Raw genomic sequence first — 23,857 nt, forward strand, 5'->3', positions numbered from 1 at the left:
CACATATATATATATATATATATATATATAACAACTAGGTAGGTCTAGTTAGGATTGTTTTTTGTGGTGCTTATAACTTTGACACTGTTTAATCAATCAGCACAAAACTTTCCAAAAATTTGCTTCTTTTGGACTGTTTTCTGCTAGAGACGGTTCAGTGAGATCCATCAAGCAGGGGCTGAGAAAAAAGGGAGGTTCCAAAACGCAAACTCTCCATGCATTGTCTGTATACTTCAAGACGGGCTTCCGCAAAAAATGCTGAACAGAATTACATCAAATTTGTCAAGAAGCTAGATCTTGGACCACAGATTATGCTTTTTGTGATTTGGTGTAAAGCTGTTGAATAGTTATAAAAATGAAGGGTAAAAAATAATTGTATATCTGGACGGTTGGGTCCGCCAATTTCAAAATGGAACGTTCTGCTTGGGCCAGGGAGCTTTTTTCCCCTGCGACCATCTTGCTCCCACGGGAATTAGACTCCCACAGGAGCGAGCGCTATGATTGGCTGCCAGCAACATGGGAAAAATGTTGCTGGCAGCCATTACGAGACTTGGTGACTTTGTCCCCTATCCTGAAGCCCAAAAAATAAAAATAGTATAAGGGGGCAGCGTAGGAATACCCTGGTGCCATAGGCTCCATGGGGGGAACCAGAGGGACACTTCCACTGAAACCAAAAACAAAATGACAATAAATGCAACGATCCCGTCGGACTCCTGTGGAATCGGAAAAAAGGGGCTGCTGGGTGTCATTTATTACGTTTATGCCAGAGGAACTCACCCCGGGGCTGTGTTCATAAATGGGAGTATGGGGTGCATGCCCCCCCTCCCCCAGCAATTAAAGGCCCTGGGGAGCTCATCTACAGGGCGCAAATTCGTTTATATGGGGAGGGGGTCACTTGGCACTCCCTCCCCGAGCCTCCAGAGGCCACAGGTTGCCCACCCCTGGGGCAGAAGTTGGTTTATAAAGGGAGGCGGGCCATGTGGTCCCCTCCCTGAGCCGATAATGGCCTCGGATCCCCCGTCCCCCAGGGAAGGCTCACATGCTAGGACCTGGGGAGCCTACCCCCCGGACTTAGCTGTTTCTCTGCGTGGGCATGGAAACCAATGTTTGCTCCCGTTTGGTGGGAGCATTTTTTTATCTTCTGCCAAGCGGAAGTAAACACCAAGGCCACTCCCAATGGTGGGCGCTTTAAAGATGCACCTGCCCTCTGGGAGAGGACTTTGATTTGTTTACCTGCCCACACTGATGCAGGTGGCGAAACAGATCAAAATATTGCTCCCATCCGGAGAGAGCAGCATTAGTAGTTTCTCTCTGTGGGCGGGAGCAATGCCGGCTCCCGCTCCATGAGGGAACCAGTTGGGGCCATGAGGTCCTTGGGACCAGGGCACCCATCTGTTTGAAATGTGGGCCCTGAGGATGGGTCTCCGGGGCCGTTAGAGTCTCGCCATGTAAACTAAGTGCAGGAGGGCCATGTCGCTCCTCTCCCCATTTTGAGTAGTCTTGGTCCCTGGGAGGCTCACCGGGGCTTTTAAAGGCCTTATATACAGAGGGGTCCCCCTCCTGATATAAACTAAGCAATGAGAGTCCCAGGGGACTGGGCCCCTGGGACCGATAACTCACGGAAAGGGCCGTCCAGACCCCCCCTCACCTTTATTTAAATGAGAGGCTCTGGGAGATGCGGTCCCCAGGGTCGATAACGACTCAAAGAGGAGGCCACGCAGTCCCCTTCCACTTTATTTAAATGAGTGGCACTTTGGGATGGGAACCCAGGGCTTAATATCAATTGTGATCAATGATTTTATGAGTGATGTCATAAATGATGTCAAAGAATTGAACATGTTATGAGTGATGTAATATGTGAGGTCTTAAGCAGTGCACGGCGGTGGTGCAAATTATAGTTAGCCCTGCTAACTATAACTGGGGAATTTCCATATTTTTTATAAATTCAAAACGTTAACATTATCACTGATAAAATCACATGACTATAACGTTTCTATATATATCTAAAAAAATCCCACTCTCCTGCCCCTTACAGAAGAAGAAACCACTGTAAGCCTAGTTCTGGTGCAGGAAATCAGAGTGTTAAATTCACAATCAACAGTGAATGGCAGACCGCCATGGACCTATGCGTTTCAGGTCTGGCAAAACAAGCCTTGCTCTTGGATGGGGTTACCCTCCTTATCCACTTTTTAAAAATGACTTTGTGCAAAACAACACAAATGGAAGACTCATTTGAAATCACAGAGTCTTTCTTCACAATCAATTCCATATTCTACATGCAATTGCTGTTGTCAGATAAAGTTTACAATATATATGGGGAACATTTCATTTACCTTAAAGTAAATGATGGGTCATCATCAAAGGTAGTTTGTCTTTGCACTAAATACATTCTCTGTAAAGAGCAGTAACACACCATCTAATCATGTCATAAAAGCAGATCCCGCCCAATTGGGCAAATGAATCCACCTTCACTCAGCAAAATTCAAATGATTGCCCATGAATTCATGTACACTTGTAAAACATTACCGATAATCATTGGCAGGAATGGATTTGTGCCGTGCGGTGTTAATTTTGGTGATGGGCTAAGGGGAGTTGAGTTACCTCTGCTAAGATTCGTGTGGTAGAGGCCTAGTATTTGCATATTACTGTGCATGTCTAGGTCACATGAAAAAAGTCTCCCTTTTCTGTTCGGTATCCTAAGGACAATGGGGAAGGGTGATTGCCCATTTCCTGTAGTCTCACCGGTGTATAATATAACCTATGCATAGTATATTTTGTTCTTATTAAGATGACCTAGAGTAAGCCTCTGGTATAATACGCTTTGGAAGGTAATGGAAGTTTATATAGCAAATTACATTAAAATGGCATATTTGGGAGTCCTGTACATTTAGGGGCTTATTCACAATTGCATTTTGTAGTACGTTTTGTGGTACTATAAAACATACTAGAAACTGCTATTCATAAACCTACATGCAGAGTTTACACCTCGGCCACTCTTATCCTTTTTTGTGCAGAGATCTCCACACCAAGTGCAGTGTCTCTGCACAAAAAAAGTTAATATTTTAGTAATAAATGTGGGAGGGGAGTGAATGGAACATCGGAAATACTAATTACTAAAGCAGTAGGAATGTGAAGGATAACGGAGGAGATACAGGAGGGTAGGGTAGGGGTTTAGGAGGGGTGTCTATTCACCCACAAAATAGTAATCCCATTCCTATTCACAAACTGCACTTCTAAAGTTACTACAGACAAAAAGGCACCCACGATGCCCTGTAAAACACTGCAGCTCAGAACTGAAATAAGTGCAGCACCACACTTGGCCAACCACAAGTACTGCAAAACCCTCCCATAGAAATCAAAGGAGTATGGGACTAAAATAAACCCAATTGTTAATGAAGTTAAATTATATTAAATTAATTTACACAGTACAAGATATAAATACATGCATTTTAATATTAAAACAAATATATAAAATAGTGAATACTTTTTAATTTAATTCTAAAATATTCTAATACAATGTTTTGCATTTAAAAATATTGTAACGTTACATTTTATAAAATATAATTAAATTACATTAAGTTAATACTATATATCCCTTTTAATCATTATTAATGCATAGAAAGAAAAACTTTTGGGGAATTAATTTATTGATTTAATTTTGAGAAAAATATATTTAATGTAATTTAATATTTTTTTAGTTATACATTTAAAATAAATATATAAAACTAGTTTACATTAATATTGTACGTAAAAATTATTTTAAGAAACTTATTCCAACTTGAATAAACCTATTGACTTTTTCTATACTATAGCATAGGGAGACTTAGCAATCAGGGTGAAGACAGACTGAGACATACAATCCCCCCCCCAAAAAAAACATGAACAACCCAGATTGACACTACTTGACCCTGCTGGCAAAAGAATGAACAAATATATAAAACCTCTCTGGGTAACATAGATACTAACCTGAGGCAATATGAAATGTGGAACATCTAACCAAGGTGAAGAACCTCCAAAAACAAAAAAGTACAAAGACAGCTATCATTTCATTTCAATCTTTATTTCGATCCATTTGGATCATAAAAGGAATACAAAAAGTACACAATCGATTTAAAATAGTACCAAATAGGCAAAGATTGAAAAACATTACAATAAACCAGTTAAAATCATTTGCAGTATGTTAGATTTAAAATCATCAATACAGTTCATTTATCCCGAATCTGTTTCAAACTTCATATAGCGAGTGCGAGTGTGCCACATTGCTGTCAGAAATTTAGCCACCGCAAACACAATCGGGGGTGATAAGTCTGTTTTTAGAATTCTGTAGGCTGGAAGGTAATGTCTGAATCCTAGGTTTTTGAGAAGGGGGACAAGCCAGTATTTCCTTGATCTTTGGTAGGCGTTACAGAAAAATATAATATGCAGGTCATTTTCCTGATGGTATGAGCATGACAGGCACTGTTCTCTGGACGATGACTGGGCCCAGCGCTTAGTAAATGCCCTAGTGGGAAGTGTACTATAGCGCCACTGCATGAATAGTTTCCTGGTCAAAACGGGAGTTATACCATCCAGAACATGCTCTTTATATTTGATAAACGAAGTTGTAAGAGACCCCTCCTGTGTATTCCCCGTTGAGGCCAGTAACTTTAGCTCGTAGAAGTAATTTTACGTGGGGTCCTACTGCATGTGTTTCCTGGATCTAGCCAAAGTTCTGGTCTTCCTAATGTCTCACATGTTTGTTTTATATATCTCAACCAGGGGATTTTTGTTGCACAGGTTAGGCGCAGGATCTCTTGCAGCTCATCCCTATAGTTCATTAGTTCTGGCGAACTCCAAATACGGCGCCAGAAGGTTAATGGTTTTAGTCCCAACTCTTCTGTGATTGGTCTGAGACCCAGGTCCATTCTCAGCGGGAGAAGAGGGGTACTTGTCGGTAAGGCCGCCAACTGTCTAATAAATTTATTTTCGGTGGTCAGTAAATTTTGGGCAGAGATATGACCCCACAGTTCCCCTCCATATAAAACAGCTCCTCTTGCCTGCATTTTGTAAATTTGGAGCACAGGTCCAAAGGGTTTATGGGTAGACCCACTCGGCATCCTGCAAATGCCTCCCGTTAACTGGGCCAATTTCATGTTAGCCTTGATTCGGTGCGTGTCCCATGTCATATCATGGTTGATGGTTACCCCCAGGTATTCGAAAGTAAGGACCCTCTCGAGTCTTAGCGCACCTATGGTCGGGTTGGGGCGTGTCGAGGGGGGGGGGTTGAGAATCATATATTTCGTTTTCAGGGCGTTGATCTCAAGCCCCCGCTCTACGCAAAAGGCTGAGAACCCATCCAAGACCCGTTGTATTCCCATGGGGGACTTAGACAGCAGCAGGGTGTCGTCCGCGAACATGATAGCGGGCCCCCTGCTGCCGTTTAGCTTGGGGGCATCAATGTCACCCATCCTGGTCAGGTGGGCGATTACCCCGTTGACAAAGAGGCAGAACAGGGTCGGTGCAAGCACACAGCCCTGTCTCACCCCCCTGTCAACGGGGAACCTTCCAGAAAGTGCCCCATTTCTGCCACACCTGACACGTGCGAAGTTCCCCTGGTGTAGTCTTATCAAGATGGCTAGGATGTCAGTCGGAATGCCCAACTCTGCCAATACGGTCCATAATCTATCTCTTGGCACCAAGTCGAAGGCGGCTCGTAAGTCCACGAATACCGTGTACAAACTGCCGCCTTCGCCTACTGCAGTCTTCCAGAACAGGAGATTCAGACGGAAGATCTGGTCCGTAGTTGAGACCCCCCTTCAAATCCCGCCTGGTAGGGACTAAGAATAGTAAATTCCTTGATCCAATTTTGGAGGCGATCTAATATCAGCCTACCAAATAATTTCTGGGGAACGTCTATGAGGCTGATGGGCCTGTAGTTGGCTGGGAGCAGAGGTGATCCCTTCTTAAAAATGGGAACAATCTCTGCGCCCAGCCAAGTACAGGGTACCTCCATACCCCTCAGGACGGCATTGAATATCATCGCCAGGTAGGGAGCCCATACATCGGGCTCCTGTTTGAATAGATCACCCGGCAAGCCGTCCAATCCAGCCCGATACCAGCCCTGCAATGGCCCCTCGTACATCCCTCTCTGTAAATAGATCCCCTTCCACCACTCCATTGGTAATGGGTGAGGGGTTGTCAGAGACCTCGTCTGTGTCACTGTAAAGGGACTGGAAGTGATTTTGTCAAGCCTCAGCTGAGATGTTGGGTTCGATGGCTGAGGCTAGCTCCTCGGACCCCGTATTAACAATTCTCCCAAATTTACGGGAGTCCCTTCTAGCTAGTGATCTTGAGAGGTTTTCCCATTTTTCCTGCTTCCATTCGCTTTTAGCGTGGGTAATCAGGCGCCTGTAGTCCCTTATCCTGGCTTGTAACACAGATCTGTCTGTTCCTTCCTTAATTGAGATCAGGAGATCTAGTTTGGCCTTGCGGCATGCAGCGTTTTACCAAGTGGGGCGGTTGTGAGGTAGAGCCCCATTCTTGCCCGTAAAAAAGAGGACTTCGGCCTCAGACTTGATGAGGTCCTCATGCACCAGGCCCAATTGCTTGTGTATGCCCTGCATGGAATACTCCAGTAGTGCGCAAACCCTTTCAAGAGTGGGAATAACCCGGGCATAGAGCCTGGAAACCTTCTCTGGGTTTATGGCTAGCTTCTCCCACCTCACTCTCCGTCTGTTGTTCGTCAGCGCCAACCCTGGGGATGCGGCATCTGTCACAGCCCCTCTGTCTTCTACGCCTGGGAGGGCGTATTCCAGTTCAAGCGCATTGTGATCACTGTCTTCCCTAGGTATCACCCGGAAGTCAGTAACGTGTGACCACAAAGAAAGTTGAACCAGGATATAATCCAGTCTAGACCCCCTACCCTCTCTATGGTATGTACATTTAGAGGGGATATCAGAGCGTGTGCGTCCATTGCAGGCCCGCACACCATATTTCAAAGTTAAGGTGGTGATTTGAACGGCTAGAGGGGTCCAGGCTCTAGGGGCAGGAGCTGCCAAAGGGGGTACCAGCCACACAGCATCCTCCTCCTGAGATAGTCCATCCAATAAGCCCGACAGGGGCTCGAAGTGGCAGTTAAAATCGCCACCTATCAGGAAGGGTGTACCCTGGGGGATGTCGCTGAGAAAGACTGAGAGTTCCTCGATGGTATTTGACTCTTGTGTGATGTTTACCGGCCTAGAGTATACATTTACCACAACCAATCTACTCAGATTCGGCCACTCCAACAGAACACCGAGAATATCCTCTGAGTCCGTACGGAGTAATGTGACTTTGCAGCCCAAGTCGACTGCCACCCAAGTTGCAAGACCTCCTGAGGGACGCCCCTTGCCCCCCCACTTCGCGGGAATGAAAAATACCGCAAAACCTGTGCGGGGGACATCCTCTCTTGCCCAGGTTTCCTGGAACAGGCATATGTCTTTGGCCTCGATAAACAAATTCCAATCCGGGCAATTCAGTTTGTTCCCTAGGCCTGCCACGTTCCACGAAAATATCTTAAAAAGAGGTGGTCTGGGATTCAGGGTATTAGAAGGAGAGGTGGTCGAATCAACTAGATTCGTCTGTATTTTGTCGGTGAGCGCTCGTTCCCCTGGTACAACTGTAAGTTCCCTCGTGTTGGAAGGGAATCCCATGGTGTTCGAGTAAGCCTCTTTGGTACTATTTTGCTCCTCATAAAGGGCCATCTCTGGGTTTTTTTCAAGGCATTCGGTGGGGGCAGTGATGTTTCCTGCTTTAGGGCCCCTCTCAAAACTACCTGCCTCCCCCCTCCTACCCCGGTTCTGTCAATCCACCATATCCAAGCAGCTGTATCTGTTAAATGTAGGAAAGTAGTCAGGCTGCTGGAATCTGGTGCGGTGACAGTCTCCTCTTTCTCTCTCACCCCATCCTCTCCCTCTCCTGGGGATTGTGTCCCATCCCTCCTCCTCACATGCGTGGGACAGTGGTGGATAAAAAAAGGATAGGGGAAGGGATTGAATAGATGTCCCCTCCTCGAGGTGGGGCCAGCTGCATATGTGGGTAACAGTCCTAGGATCCCTGAAATTAATAAGGAAGTAATCTCCTTTAATTGACTTTCTTATGTTGCCCAGCCATGGAACTCTTCTTACCATGAGGAGCTCGCTCGATATTCCAAAGGGCAGGGGTCTGTTTATGGTTAGCCAATTTGCCACCTTGTTTTTTAGAGCGAACACAGATTCCTTTGAATCGTGTTTCAACTCTGGTACTCCGGCCAGGATAACTGTGTATGGGCTTGCCTCTGGCGGTAGGTTCACCGGCCAGGGTTTTTTAGTGGTGGCATGTGTTCCCTGTGGGCCCGTAGCTTTCTTTACCAGGTGAGTAGGTGTTGTGGTACAATTAGTCTCCTGCGGTGTTGCAGTGTGTGTCATAGGCGGCTGTTTTTGTGATATCTTAGTGGCTAGTCCAGCATCCTTTGCTATAGGTGCTGGTATGGTCTTCTTATTCCTAAGCTCAATCCCGCCTCTGACTGCATTATTGTTTGTTTTAAAAGTATCAGCAAATTGCACTGTTGCTTTTTCTATAGACACTAGCCTTGCTTCAATTTTTAATAGGCGTGCTTCTATGGGGCTTAATAAACTCCTGAGGAGTGTGTCAAGAGTGGCAAGGGTAGCTTCATTGGCTGCTGGGTTGGCACAAGAAGAAGGCATTATCATGTGAGCTCTCTGTGGGGATGGGATTGCAATAGATGGTGGCGTAATATTGTCTGATGTTATACGCCCTTTTTTGCTTTGTCCTTGTTTGTTACCCTCCACTGTAGAGTTTTGTTTTGCAATTTTAGCCTTGCGGCCCCACAAGTTTTGTGCTACTCTTTTCCTTTTAGGTATGGATCCTTCCCTTTCCCCCTGCATCGGGCAACTAACACTGTCGGTGATGTCGTCCGTATTAGCCAAAATGACAATTGGTGAGAGTGGGGTGGGCTGTACTTGGATCTGGGGTAGGGGTAAAAGATTAGACTCGTCAATGGCAGTAAATTCATTATCTATGTTGTTCAAGGTAGAGTTGGTTAAGTAGGACAGCGCTGGAGACCCGCTAACCCCGTTATCCCCATTTTCTGAAGCTATGCGGTCCAATCTATTTTCTGGAGTCCTTGCATGCGCTATAGGATCCATGAAGGATCTTTTTACCCATTCTATTTCTTGGGATATGCGCCTTTCAAGTGTCGTAATTTCGTCAATCAAAAGGGACCCTGCCTTGGCGAAATAAGTGTCCAGAGTACCTTTGGCTGGACCAGCGGCCAGCGTGCTCTTGCTCCTTGTTTCTCTGGTCACCATGGATCACGATGCAGAGCAGAGGCGATATCTCCAGGATAGTAAAGAAATTAGGTGCAAGGGGGGTGACCTGGTCTTTATCCCGGCTTCGCCCCGCGCTCCGCCCTGCGCGCGTCCCGCGGGAGCGTGATGGGCCAAACTTAAATAGAGAGCGGGGGAGGAGTCATGGGAAGAGGCGGCAGGTGCGCGTGATGATGAAGACGCACTGCCCTGTGGGCCTCGCAGTCCCGGACCCCCGAGTCCAGCAACAATTCAGGGTCAGCAACGGCAGTCCCAGGGTCAGGATACGACCAGGACACCTCCAATAGTTCGTCTCTCAAAGTGGCAGTAAAAACCGACTGCGAGCGGCTCCCGCGGAGCGGGGGCCGCGAGTCGCGTTAAGAAGGGCTGGAGACTCTGCAGGGAGGAGTCACAGGAAGAGGCGGCAGGTGCGCGTGATGATGAAGACGCACCGCCCTGTGGGCCTCGCAGTCCCGGACCCCCGAGTCCAGCAACAATTCAGGGTCAGGAACGGCAGTCCCAGGGTCAGGATACGGCCAGGACACCTCCAATAGTTCGTCTCCCAAAGTGGCAGCAAAAATCGACTGCGAGCGGCTCCCGCGGAGCGGGGGCCGCGAGTCGTGTTAAGAAGGGCTGGAGACTCTGCAGGGAGGAGTCACGGGAAGAGGCAGCAGGTGCGCGTGATGATGAAGACACACTGCCCTGTGGGCCTCGCAGTCCCGGAACCCCGAGTCCAGCAACAATTCAGGGTCAGCAACGGCAGTCCCAGGGTCAGGATACGGCCAGGACACCTCCAATAGGTTGTCTCCCAAAGTGGCAGCAAAAACCGACTGCGAGCGGCTCCCGCAGAGCGGGGGCCGCGAGTCGTGTTAAGAAGGGCTGGAGACTCTGCAGGGAGGAGTCACGGGAAGAGGCGGCAGGTGCGCGTGATGATGAAGACGCACTGCCCTGTCGGCCTCGCAGTCCCGGACCCCCGAGTCCAGCATCAATTCAGGGTTAGCAACGGCAATCCCAGGGTCAGGATACAGCCAGGACACCTCCAATAGTTCGTCTCCCAAAGTGGCAGCAAAAACCGACTGCGAGCGACTCCCGCGGAGCGGGGGCCACGAGTCATGTTAAGAAGGGCTGGAGAATCTGCAGGGAGGAGTCACGGGAAGAGGCGGCAGGTGCGCGTGATGATGAAGACGCACTGCCCTGTGGGCCTCGCAGTCCCGGACCCCCGAGTCCAGCAACAATTCAGGGTCAGCAACGGCAGTCCCAGGGTCAGGATATGGCCAGGACACCTCCAATAGTTCGTCTCCCAAAGTGGCAGCAAAAACCGACTATCACAGACTAGAAAGGGGAAGGTATAGACAAATGCAGAAAGCAGAACCAGACAAGATTTGTCTACAGTGTGACCAGGACTTTGAGGAAAGTGTGATGCTTTTTCTTATGTGCTGCCAAAGAAATGAAGAAACACACATTATGCGCTTGGAGTTTACCAACAGGCCTGGGCAAATTTTAAATACACCTGTGATGTTCATGACATTTCAAATTAAACAATGTTGTGTAATGTTTTTTAAGTGAATGCACATCTCGCGAACAAAAGTCTTGCAAGAAATCAGCAGAAGATTAGTTCACACAGAAAATGCCTCACTGAGAGAATTCTATTGAAACCTGTATTCGATGGTACCTTGTGATAATTTTTTACACAAGTGCTTGGTTAAAAAGTGTAAACAACATTTTGCTATGAAAGTTTATTTTGTAAAACTTCCATGGAATTTCAGAAATTTTGCAACAAAAAAGTATGCAGTTTCACATACCCCTAATCAGGATCAGTGTCTTCACAAACCTTTAAAATGAATACGACATCCTCATTCTGCTGGTGAAAATTCCTTGAGATAATATAATGTGTAAAAAATTAGCATGCACCCTAAATATCGAAACTAGAATATCAAGGGATACAAATCACAAGATAAAATATCAAAAGGGAAGTACAGGTTTTCTTTACCTAACTCCAATTATATGTACCTTGACAATATACATATATCTTCAAAATATGCAGATGTAGAGTTAGGAATTCCTCCTTTATGTGTCTGTCATATTATGGCCACAATATTCTTGTATCCCAGTAGTCTTAGCCTCGATATTCTGTAGTACAATCGTAAGAAACTTAGTTCTTGAAAGGTCTGTCTAAAAGTTAAATGCAGAATATTGGATATGTGAGAGAATTATGAATGTACAAAGGTAAAGCAATAGCTCCCAGTTATTTTAATGTTCTGCAATATGCCAGCTAGGCCTTCCTACGTGTCACAGGCCATGTGAATAGTTTCATGTCATCCCGGCCTTGGTCTATTTATAGGCTATTCATAGGCTATTTGAGGGTCTCACTTTTTTATATCAATGCATTAAGAATATATGTGAGAGGTCCCTCTATTAAAATGAATGAGATGGAGGGTGCCCTCGCTTTAGCCTGATTCCCTTGTGAACACTGTCCTCTCTTCCACAGGACCAGTGAGGCTCGTCGGAAGGCCGATGCTGCAATGCTGGCTGCACAGCGAGCCATGGAAGCCTGTCGGATGGCTAAAATCATGACCCAGGACTTGGAACTGTTACTGGATGTGCCAGGTAAGAGGGGGAGTCGGAGATAGAGTTGTGGGAGGGACCTAAGGAGACTGTGGCTAAGTGGGAATTGAAAGGGTGGCCTTTGCATGCTGGGTGGAGCTTGGGAACATACCTATTGAGGTCAGCTCAATTTTGGGTATTCACTGCTATTGTGGATGGTATCACATTTAGGCAGTCTCAGTCCCTTCTCTAATGCCCAATGTCCCTGGTCTGCCCAAAAGAGACAGAATCTTAGACGAAGGGGTATCGAAGCCCACACCGTCTATCCCCGGCTGTTGAAATGTGTTGTCGTTAGTGTGGTCAGAGTAGTTCACAGCTGCTAGGCTATTTGGACACCACGGGTTCGCTGAGACAGAATCCATGTCTTCCCAGACCATTTCCCCTGGTACACCGTGAATCATCAGCAGCCTCTCAGTGCTATAACCAGACACATAGATCAAACTGGGAGTAACCACCCCAAGAGAAATAAGCAGCGTTCCATGCTATTCCTTTTGATTGTTACACTGCTGATCAGTGGTGGCTGCAGAGAAGACTGGTTGCCTTCTCAGAGCTATATAGCCATGTGGATTTTGCTGTTCCTGCAAGATTCTGTGCAGCTAACCCCCGGCATTACACAGGAAAAATTCAATCGCCACAATTCAATATTGAGGTAAGAAGTGTTTAGTGGGTCTGCGGTACATTTTGAGATGGTTTTACTCCGAGTCAATCACGAAGAGCACCTGGCAGAAGATTATTAGTGGGAATTACAGTATAAAAGAAATACAAATGTAATATCAGAGATACCCTGTCTGGCAAAAATGTGGTCCAGGTCATGTTTTTTAATATTTCCCAAACTTTTGTTTGCATGTTTTTTCTATTCTTGTGAATCCTGTTCTATATCTACCCAATTACCATGAGCACCCCATATCCCAGCTAGGTAATTTTACTGCCCCCAGTCCCTGCCAACTAAAGTATGAAAACAAGCCATTATAATCAGTTATTCCAAATTCCTGGAAACAACCTTATTGCTGAACAGAACATTGAGCACTTTACTCCTGGGGGTTACCTTTATCATTGGGAAGAAGTCCTCTGTTGAGCAAGACAGCCACTCATGCTTTTGGAAATAAAGCTCACTTTCATATGGATGTACCATTTATTCTTAGAGAGAAGCACTTTATTGATAGAGCCAGGTCCCTGGTTTTTAGAAGTGCTGCAGGTCTACATGTTTAGATGCCTTGCCACGTCTTTTGTATCTGCACTTTCATCTTCATTATTTGAGCATTTCGTTGACCTGAATGCACTACCTTACTTGTTAAGTTCTTATGGTGACACTAATGCTGGCATAGTTCCTAATGTATTGAGCACAGTAGCTGGGCATGCTAGGAATTATCAGAGCACAGGGCATCAAGGGGGCCATGGTTTTGCTTAGTAAGCCTACCTAGTCCGGGTTAGTTCGCTTGCAGTTGTCATAGAAAATGTGACCATAACATTTTAGCTTTGATGTTTGCATCGTCTCCAACATTGGATCTTTCATATATTCACACACTTGAATCATTCACTCTCATCAGGTTAGAACTCCACAGTAAACTTAAATAGCTGTAAATAGTGTTAAAATGGCCATAGGCCTCACCAACAATGTTTGTTTAGTAGCACAGCCACGTCATTTACAGCAACCCAAACTTCAGCCAATGAGGTGGAAGTGGCAGCTCTCCTAGACCCCCTAGAGATCACTAGAGATCCGATTTGTACTGTACGCAGTTTGTGCGGGTGTTCCCAAGCAAAGTTCTACTCAAACCTCTCAGTGACCGCATCCTGTTACCTTTTCTAGGATACCCTGGGACAAAACCAACCTGACCTCCAGCTTCCAGAATACTGTGAGTTGTTTTTTAGGGTAAATTCCTTTTTTTCAGCCATAGAGACCCTTTATTTCTCTGTCACCAACTGTCACTATGACCAACACAGAGAGAACATATATTTATTCAAATCCTGTTCTACATGTGCACATGAAAAGATGTATACTGATGATCCACATGACTAATGCATTTACTGCCTTTATCATAATCATGAGGCCTCACGCTGTGTATAAAACTCTGAATGACGGAGAGGAGGTTGGGACTTTAAGTGCTGGAAAGTAATAAGGAATACCCTTCATCTAAGGGGAATGCCCCATATTCTGGGGATCATTCTGTGAAAAGTGCCCCACTAAGCACTTCCACTAAAGCAGTATGGAAAGGAGTTTCCTAAATTGGACTTATTTCAAAATGCTCCTGTATTCACCCCCTCACAGAAAAAAATCTGTGGAGTATCATCAGAAAAACACTTAAGGAAAGAAGGACACCTGTCTGTGTAAAAAAGCTGTACAAACCTATTGTTCCTCTGAAGAACAGCCATCTTAAAGAACAAAAGACCGTCACCTTCGATGACAATTGTATTATCAGCAACAAGTACACTGTAGACAACCGATCCAAGAAAGTCACTCCATCCACCATTGATATCCATACCATCGATATTCATGATGACACCAATGCCTTTGAAGTTGACACCTTGCCGTCGATTACAGCTTTTTATTCAATTACCTTTTCACCAATAAATGTGACAGCAAGTTTACCTACCCAAATACTGGACTCGAAACCAGAGAAAAATGCCGGCAACCTTGCCTCAGAGACTGCCTACAGTCCTATGCAATTGGATACACAATTTGATAAGCTACACCCCAAACTATGAGGACATAAAAGATGAGAGGAACCTTATCAAGAGTATAAATATCAACAAGACTTTATACCAGACAATCAACACTCATATGTACCTCCTGGTTACATTAAAGAGCCAGAAGTCTTACAAGTGCCTGTAGCTTTATAATCTACATTACTACATTAGACAAAACATTTCAAAGATTATTGCCAAAGCACCCTACGGTACAATTTACATATATTCCTGCGGCACTTCCTGCTGTGGTTACTCTACCTCCTCCTTTGCCATCTATGCCTCCTCGGATACCTGCGCCTCCATCACCTCCAAAGGGACCATCTCTCATACTTGTTAACAAACCAACTCCGAAGGACATGGGAGAGGAAGTCTAACCTTACTCTGTGAATTCATATGGAGATGAGGAGGAACAGGAATGTCTGCCAGGAAATGATGGAGGAAATAAAGAGTGGGAGGGCTACATCATACTTAAGGATCCAGATTCTTCCCCAGATGATCTAGCCCAATTTCATGCTCTAATGGAGAGAGATACTAAAAAATTCAATTTACCAATGATTTTAATTCTGAATAGGGCTTATTCCATTTTTCAGACATTCTCATGAGACCCGTCCAACATGAACTGGACGTTCAATAGAAACAAATCAACATCTCATGGGATGACATAATCAGAGTCATCAGATGACTTAAACAAGCCCTATTGTGGTGGAAATTCCATGAAAACCTCACGGCAGGTCTCCCATTTCATACTTTATCAGACAGAGTGGTGCTAACAACGGATGCATCCATGCAAAGCTAGGGAGCTCACCTGCAAGAGCTGTTGACCAGAGGCCTCTGCTTTGATGTAGAAATTGCTTATTACATCAACATACTAGATCTTAAAACTATTAGACTGGGCCTACAAGTGTTTCTTACCAAGACTAGCAGGTCCAGCAGTCCTCATCAGGCGGGGCAATACATCATCTATGTTTTACATAGCAAGAAAGGGGGTACGTGGTCTCAGCCTCTCTCGTAAGAGCTTAAACTTCTCTGAGACCAGGCTATTTACTCACAAAATTAACATTACTGTGGAACACTTGCCGGGATACAAAAATGATTAGGCAGATGCTCTAAGTTGACAACTATCAGACTGCCACAAGTGGGAACTCCACCACAACCAAGTCGACTACATCTTTCAAAAATGGGGTTATCACACAATTCATTTATTTGCCACCCAGAGCAACACACAATGTCAATGCTTTGCCGGCAGGTTTTGGCTACTAGGGACCATGGGCAATGCCTTTTGATCAGATGCTCCGACGGCTTTCTGTACCCCTTTCCTTAATTTCCCTTGATCCCCAGGGCTTTGAGGTAAGTGAAGACAGATAATGGCACTCCGTTTCTCATTAGACTGCCAGTATTGGTACAGTGAGCTCCTGTGACTTTCTGCTCTTCTGGTGATCCCACTGAAACCACACTCCAAGCTCCTCTCCAAATGCCGACAACTGATACTCATTACAACCCCAAGTCATTGGGCCCGTCACCATGGTACCTGATCACCTAGACTTTGGCTACTTGGTGCCAACAGAAGGTAGGAGCATCCTAGCACAAGCATGATCAGCAGCTGCTGTAAAGACATACAAGGCCAAATGGAAGTGTTTCTGTGTCTGGTGAAAAGACAAGGGTTTCATCCAATATTTATGCAACCTCACCAGATACTCCCATACTTGTTGGATAAAAAGGATGTGAAATATTCTGTTATGTAGGAATCTAGGACCCTAGTGTAATTTTCCCGATTCATGCCCATATATAGGTATAATTCACCTAATCCTTATATAGGCATAGGAATCATTACCTTATTTAGTCTTAGCCTATGCAGCCCAAATACGGCATGGCTACTTCCACTAAACTCCGAGAATCCCAACGATTTCTTAGAAAAACCCGCCTTCAGCAGTCAGGGACTTCCCCCTGCTTGAATATTAATTTATCCAAGAACTCCTGGAGTTTTCAAGGAACCGACGCACTAGTGACGATATTATGTCCAATCTTACATCAAACTCGGCACCTTCAAAGTATAAATATGCCTACATTTGCCCAGTCAAACACACGGTGGTTTGGAACAGATCGACGAACTACTTGCCCTGCTGCTGCAAGTGCCGAAGGAAGCCGACCCTCCAACTGACACACTGAGAAGACGTTGTGTTTTCTCTTGCCGAGAAATTCAGCTCCGGTGTTTCCAGGCTGCCCTTGCGGGTTGCTGGGAGATCGAGTCCTGAGAGAGAGATACAAGACCTCTATCATTCTAAAACCACGGTACGGAGCTGATTAGACCCTTAGAGAATTCTTGGAACAGATTCTTGGCAGAAAATTACTAGACTTAAGCTACACCACACTTACTCCTCCCTCGTACTAGACTTAGGTTAGGTACACCGGGGTAGGCGTATTTTAGAAGCACCAGTTGAGTACTTTTAGCCACTATTTTATCACTGTATGTATTTTATGCATTTTATGTATTCTAGGTTTATGGCTTAGAAACCATATCATGCTTTTACAGTACTATTTTATAATACTATTCGTATTATATGCATTGTACTTCTTAACCAGCATTTCAATTGTAGCAGTGCAATTCTTATGCTTAAAAAATAAGACTGTTCAATAAATACTTTTATTGAACACGCCCGTCTCTCTATTTCTGAGCAACTCTGGTAAAACGAAGCATGCACATCTGACTGAGTGAAATAGCCGTCTATTGTTTCCGCGACTCTAAGGATACGCTTCATTCTGGGGAAACAAAGTTGTCATGTTATATGGTTGTCAGAGACTAATCCCTTCTTGTACTTTCGAGAACGTTTCTAGTGACCTCTGAGCTAGCTGGCACTCACAATTAAGTCTAATATATTCGGCAGAGACCTAGTCGACTTAAGTCCTACGTCTAAGCTGCAGGATATATTATTCCAATGCGCAGAGCCTATTGGGAATATAGAAACTACACTACATGGCGCCCAACATTTGGTAAGGCGATAATTTAACACTAGATACTAGAGTAACTCATTCGTGCTTTTCACACAGACCCCTTTTCTCCCGTAAAAACTCCAAAAGACGTCTGGAGTGGGTGAAAGGATAATATCCGCCTAAACTGAGTAGGACGAAAAATCCTATGTATAAGTTTTTGGTTTGTACAACGTTGAAGGATACAGTGTTCCAAAATATTGTGCACCTAATCTTTGTTTCCTTGAAACTTTTTCTGCAAACTCTCAGCCAACTAAAATGACGGATAGTGATACCGAAATTGAGAGAGCTGCAGCAGCAGCTCAATGGGTTTTAGATGACGCTGCTATCCTAGAAAATGACACGGATGCTATACTGCTCCCAGTAAATGTAAGGAAAAGTATAACTCACAGACTCTTTGTCATAGAGGCACATGAGTATCGGCAGACAGAGGTATTCTATTCATGGATTCAGTTTCCAGCAGCTAATGCGGGAACATGTGAGTTCCACTACTACAAAGCAGAGGAACCTCCAGAGGAATACGTTCCTTACGAGGACATTGAAATTCCATTAACTTACCAAGAGCATCAGCTCTGGTTTAAAGACTCCCTAAAACATCAAAATCACATTACCAGGCTCGGTTCACTAGGTAGACCAGGAGCAACATGGCCGGTACTAGACAGCTATACACCACATTCAGACATTGAAAGGATGTCAGATGCAGAATTGTTAGCTCAGCTAAAACAGTTAATTAAAATACATAGACAACTGGTACAATATGTCATGCAGACATTAACAGTCCAACCAGCTGTAAGATTTGCACAGCACACCCCTCACCAGGGGAACACAAACAAAATCACACCACAGACTATAAAGTCAGTCATTGGTTAACTACCAGCAAAACGAGAACAAATTCTGTTCTGGTTAGCACAAAGAATTACTCAAATAGAGGCAGTATTTCCTGATAGTACGCCTCATGAGAAACACAGGATTCTGACAATCTGTTTACCTATGGGGATTGCTCCACCGTAGAGGATTGTGACACTTGGGGCACAGTCTTTGCTTCAATCTACACTAAAACACATGGTGTTCCACCCATGGCGGTAATACCAGACGTTCTAAGACAGATTCAAAATGAATGCGGTCCAGAACCGGCTTTAAATCTAGGTATGAAATTACTGAAAGATTTCAAACAGGTCTCGGCTATACTATTAGCCAACATTAAAGGTGAAGCAGCAACAGTGGCAATCCGCCAGAAACTAAAAGAAACAGATATTACTGAGCAACCATATGAGCTTGCCAGAATTATTGAAAAATCCTATGATGAACTAGGTAGAGATAGTTTGAGTGGGAAACCACTAAAACCACAACTAACTGAGAATCCTGAAAAACTTTTATTACAAATAATCTCACTACTTCTAAAAAGAAGTGGGAGAACAATAAACAAACGCTTCCTAGAGAGAAGCATTCCCAGTCCAGAGGAAGATCTCCCCAACGGGAGCCCTCTGAAAAGAGGTACAACCTCAGAAATAGGGATACTTTAAGAAAACCTGATAGATATCAAGATAATGATACACGTTCCTCTCATACCTTTCAGACTTCACGGCAGAAATCAGATAGAAGAGGACGGTCAGAACAGATAGAAGAACGCGTGAAGTCCAAAGACGAACAGGACGTTCCAAAAAAAAAGAAAACTCAATTCACCAAGAAGAAGGTAGCAGGTGTAAAGATCAGACATGCCGAGGATTCTGAGGACACAACTCAAGAACGGGGAATGGGCTCAGACAATGCTAGACAGCGCAGCAGAAGTAACCATAGTTCGCAAGATCCTGAAGGATCATCTGGAGACAGTGGACTTGAATGAATGCATTCAAGTTGAAACTGCCGACACCAAGGTTAGTGTACCCCACAAGTTACATGAAGTAACACTCTGGATGGAGGGGGACATAACTAGAAAAATAAAAGCTCTCTTTTGGGACAAGCTTTCCAAGGGTTATGACATATTTCTAGCTGAAAGTAAGTAAGTAGTAAGTAAGTAAGTAAAAGTTTGATTTGCACAATTAATTAAAATCATTGCAAAGTGCACTCACAGAAATGACCATTACATAGTAAAAGAGGGAGGAGCTACACAGATCAATAAAAAAACAGAGAAATTATAAATTAAAAGGACGTATAATAATGTCACTGGGGGAAAAAAGAACTCAAGCTGGGTCAGAAGACAAAATTAGGGGAATTAATTTCTAAAATGAACTTAACAAAACGCGCCGCCAACTGCGGGGAATCGCCCCTCATGCAAGCGTCTAACGCTTCTTGACAGGTCCTTATGTTAAGAAGCAGCCAAATTGGACGCAGCCAGAAGTTTCTTTGAGCTCGGAGTTTTTGGCATATGCACAGGATATGGATAAGGTTTTCGTCGTCCAGCTTACAGAAGAGACATTGTGATGATACTTCTTTCTTGTATCCTTGGCCAAACTTATAGGCCATCAGCGGGATTAATCCGAAACGAAGTTGCATTAATTGGAGTTTTATGTGGACTTTCGTAGAAGATGCGAGATAGGACACCCTTGTTTTAAACCTCTGGTGGTGTAAATTTTGTTAGAGGTCGACCAGTTTGATGTAACTCGCACTTTTACCCATGTGTCAGTGTGTAAAGCGATTAATGCTTTCAGTAGTGACTGTGGAATGCCCCATCTTGCAAGTTTTTCCCATAGTTTTGGCCGACTTACGCTGTCAAAAGCTTTACGAAAGTCGATGAACCCAAGGTGTAAAGCTTTACCTTTTGTGGCTAGGGTGGATTCCATCAGATGGGCAATACATATCAGGTTGCCCTCAATGTGGCACCCTCTTTGGAAACCGGTTTGGGTGAAGGGGACCAAGTTAGTATTTTCTGCCCATTCAGAGAGTGCAGTTAAAAGGATGCTAGCATATGCCTTCCCGTCCACGTCTAGGAGGGCTATCATCCGATAGTTGTCGGGGTTGGAACGCGGGCCTTTCTCGTGGAAGGGAACGAGAAGCTATCCTTGCCAAGACACTGGGATAGGGCCACCCAATATTGCGGCCTCGTAGAGGGGTGTCAAAATCCGGGCCCATTTTCCGGCGGAGGTTTTAAATACTTGGGTCGGGATTCCATTGGGACCAGGGGCGCCGCCCGAGCGCATTTTCTTTATTATTCCGGTTATGTCGTCCGTTAGTGTATTAATGAGGGCTGTGGTTCCGTCCTGGTTAACTAGTTGATCAAAAATGGCCGGGCTATTAGTACTCTGGTCGTCTGGTGCAGAATAGAGCGCTTTAACATAGGACTCCCACTCCGCGGGGGAGATGTTAGTTGCGGTAGGAGGTTTAGTTGTTTGACTAGCCTTGTTAACCCAATTCCAGAATTTCCTTTGATCTTTAGATTTTAGATTCTCGAAAGCTGTTGCCCAATGCTGTTCTTCTTCCAGTTTCTTTTGAGTATGGCGAGCCTTCCTGTAGGCTTTTTGTGCAGCGATAATGTCCTCCTTCAGAAGTTTATGATCGCTTTCATTGTAGACAGTTATTCATTGTAGCTTATTTAATTTACTCTTGGCAGTGATTGTGTGTTGTTGTTGCACTGAAAGAGACTGGCCACCTGCAGTTGTTAGGGAGTGCCCACACGGCGAAGAGATAATTATGCCAGCCTTCTCAAATCACATTCCAATTCATAAAAAATATACATATGCCAGGAAATGGGCAGTAGCTCAGGCTCCAGCATTATATAAAAATCACGTAGGATGGGATGAGGATTCTCCTCACCACAAAATCCAGTTAAAAAATCAACCTACTGCTCAGAGGCAGTATCCAATCAAGCAAGAAGCTAAAAAACAAGTCAGGGAGATCTTAGATCAACTTGAATATCAAGGGGTGATTGAAACATGCACCTCATCTATGAACAATCCTTTGTTTCCTGTCTCCAAGCCAGACAATTCATATTGTCTAGTTTTGGATTACATACACCTAAACTCTTGTTGCAAAACTTTTGCAGTAAAAAATTCATTAAACAGAACAGAACTAATCCTGATTGGAAAAATGGTTAATCTGGCAAACAGACACTGATAACTGTCAAGATAGATTGCTGAACAAGACACAAGGGTTCACGGTGAATAGGCCAGATCCAAGATATTCCCAGAGACAACATCCAGGGATAGTAACCACTTACAGTGTAGAGAAGCTGTGCCTTGAGTGGCTTCAGAAATCTACACTTCCAGAAATTAGACAACACTTATCTTTACTTAAAGAAAGCAATGATTTGCGAGATTTCTTAATTGGGCCTCGCAAACCCCGGCAAAAACGTTTCATATACGCCGGAATGTACGCGGCATACAACGAAATATGGAAAGTGACGCAAATGGAAACTGCAGAAAGAATACGAGAAATTGATTGTATTAATTTAGAAAAAAGGCGCTCTGTAGTGGACAATGGGTTAACGACTCTGTCCTACAGAATTTATTCTTTGGACAGCATCGTGTCATCTGCCATTGACATCATAGAACAAGACTTGTTAATGTTACAACATGGCCAGTCTCAATTACGTTCTATCATGCTGCTAGGCTGGACGTTGCAAAATCTGTGTTCAGGCTATGCGCCATGGCATCTAATCAATACCACGTCATTGTTTGTTGTATTTAACCTTACAGATAAACAAATCTCTTCGGCACAAAGAGGAGCAGACTATACGGTGCTGAGCATTGAAAAACTCAAAAGATTACAATTAACAGTTTCTGGGAAACCTGTCATTGAATGGATAATTCATGGCACCATTACGATACCAGTGACGTCTTTCCTATTTCAGTATTGTCTGGAGCCTATACCAGTGGGCCTGTATGAAAGGTCGGGTAAAGAATACATTAAGTCGACCTGGGTTTTATCATACACACACAAATGTTGGAATGGGGGACATGAAGTATTCCTTAGTGGTAAGAATTGTAAAAACTCACTGAGTGGTACACTTTTGTGCCAGGGTATTAATTTGCACAGAGTCCAATGGCAGCTACGTTATACTCAATGATCACAGCTGTTGTGGCATGTTGCCAGGAAAAAGTGATCTCATAACTGTGTCATCCACAGTCACTTGTTGTATGCAAGTATTGTATCCAAAAAGTGAGATAGGAAGGGAGACGGCTTTATGGCCTTCACTGAATATTTCTTCTATACGAATTGATACTTTAAGCAGAATGAAAGTCATTCTTTTACAAAAAAATGTGCCACTGACCTCGTCTAGAGAAACGTATGATCTGCAAGTAGCAAGGTCTTCTGCAGAGATACATGCATTATTATCAACAAACTGCCCAGTACACTTCGCAGAAATGTTAAGTCAAATCTTAAACATGCCTGATACCAGCGGCATCACACATGTATTTAATACGATTTTTTCGGTACTGTTAACACCATTTGAAGCAGTCCTCGGCATTTTTCCAAATTTCGTGCACTCTGTGTTCGGCGGCCTGCCTCTCTTCTTGGGACTAGTAGCAGGAATTCCATTTTTATTTCTTCTGCTCCGATATGTCAAGTCCGGTCACCGGCAACACCGAAACTACCATGGAACAATGCCTCCTTGCCATGAGGTATCGTGAGAGAATTTCACAGATTCTTGGCTTGGCTCGCTTAAGAGATCTGAACACAACCTGGTTTCTATCGTTCAGACCAATCTGGCAAGATTGCATCTTACCTGTTCTTCGATGCCTGCTTTGCGGAGAAGAATGTGTGTGTTGGACATCTGTCTTACACTTCCATCAGTCCTGCCTACGGATGTTGACGCTTTGCTAGGTCCAGTAACGGCTCATGCATCGTGTTGCCCCCAACGGCTGCCTATTCTGATGACAGCATTCATTGAGGTCTCACCGGCAAGTCTAACTGAGGGTGAGATACGAGAAACTACAGGCGTACAGGTACCATCTACTATGGACATTGCTAATGCATCAAACGCTGACGGCTATGATCCACACTTCTGTACTTTTGATCTGCTAACTGAAGTGGTTCCACTTTCACCTACAATGGTGAATAGTTTCTTTGCCAGCCTAGATGATCTGATGTTTTCTCCTGACACTCCTGAGAATAACTTTTGATTATTTCACACAGCGTTCTCTGAACTCTGAAATTCGGCCTTCAATTTTCAAAACAATCTACTAATTTGAACTTTAGAACTTTTGGCACAGAGTAATCTGCTTAAAGTAGAACTATTCTTAGAGAACAAGATTTCGTGTTTGAACTTCCTAAATGACAATATTTGGCTTCAACCTCGAAAACAAACACAGTTAAAAACTTAT

General features: G+C 44.4%; 1 protein-coding gene across 1 annotated transcript in view; it reads left to right on the top strand.

The window, feature by feature from the left end:
- Positions 1 to 23,857, top strand: part of JPH4 (junctophilin 4) — a 429,617-nt gene that overhangs the window by 271,286 nt on the left and 134,474 nt on the right. Inside the window, exon 4 of the mRNA XM_078644905.1 lies at positions 11,812 to 11,930. Coding sequence (XP_078501031.1) covers positions 11,812 to 11,930 — 119 coding nt within the window. The remainder of the gene's footprint in view (positions 1 to 11,811; positions 11,931 to 23,857) is intronic.

Source organism: Lissotriton helveticus, chromosome 5_1 (assembly GCF_964261635.1).
Source record: "Lissotriton helveticus chromosome 5_1, aLisHel1.1, whole genome shotgun sequence".
NCBI classification, from domain to species: Eukaryota; Metazoa; Chordata; class Amphibia; order Caudata; family Salamandridae; genus Lissotriton; species Lissotriton helveticus.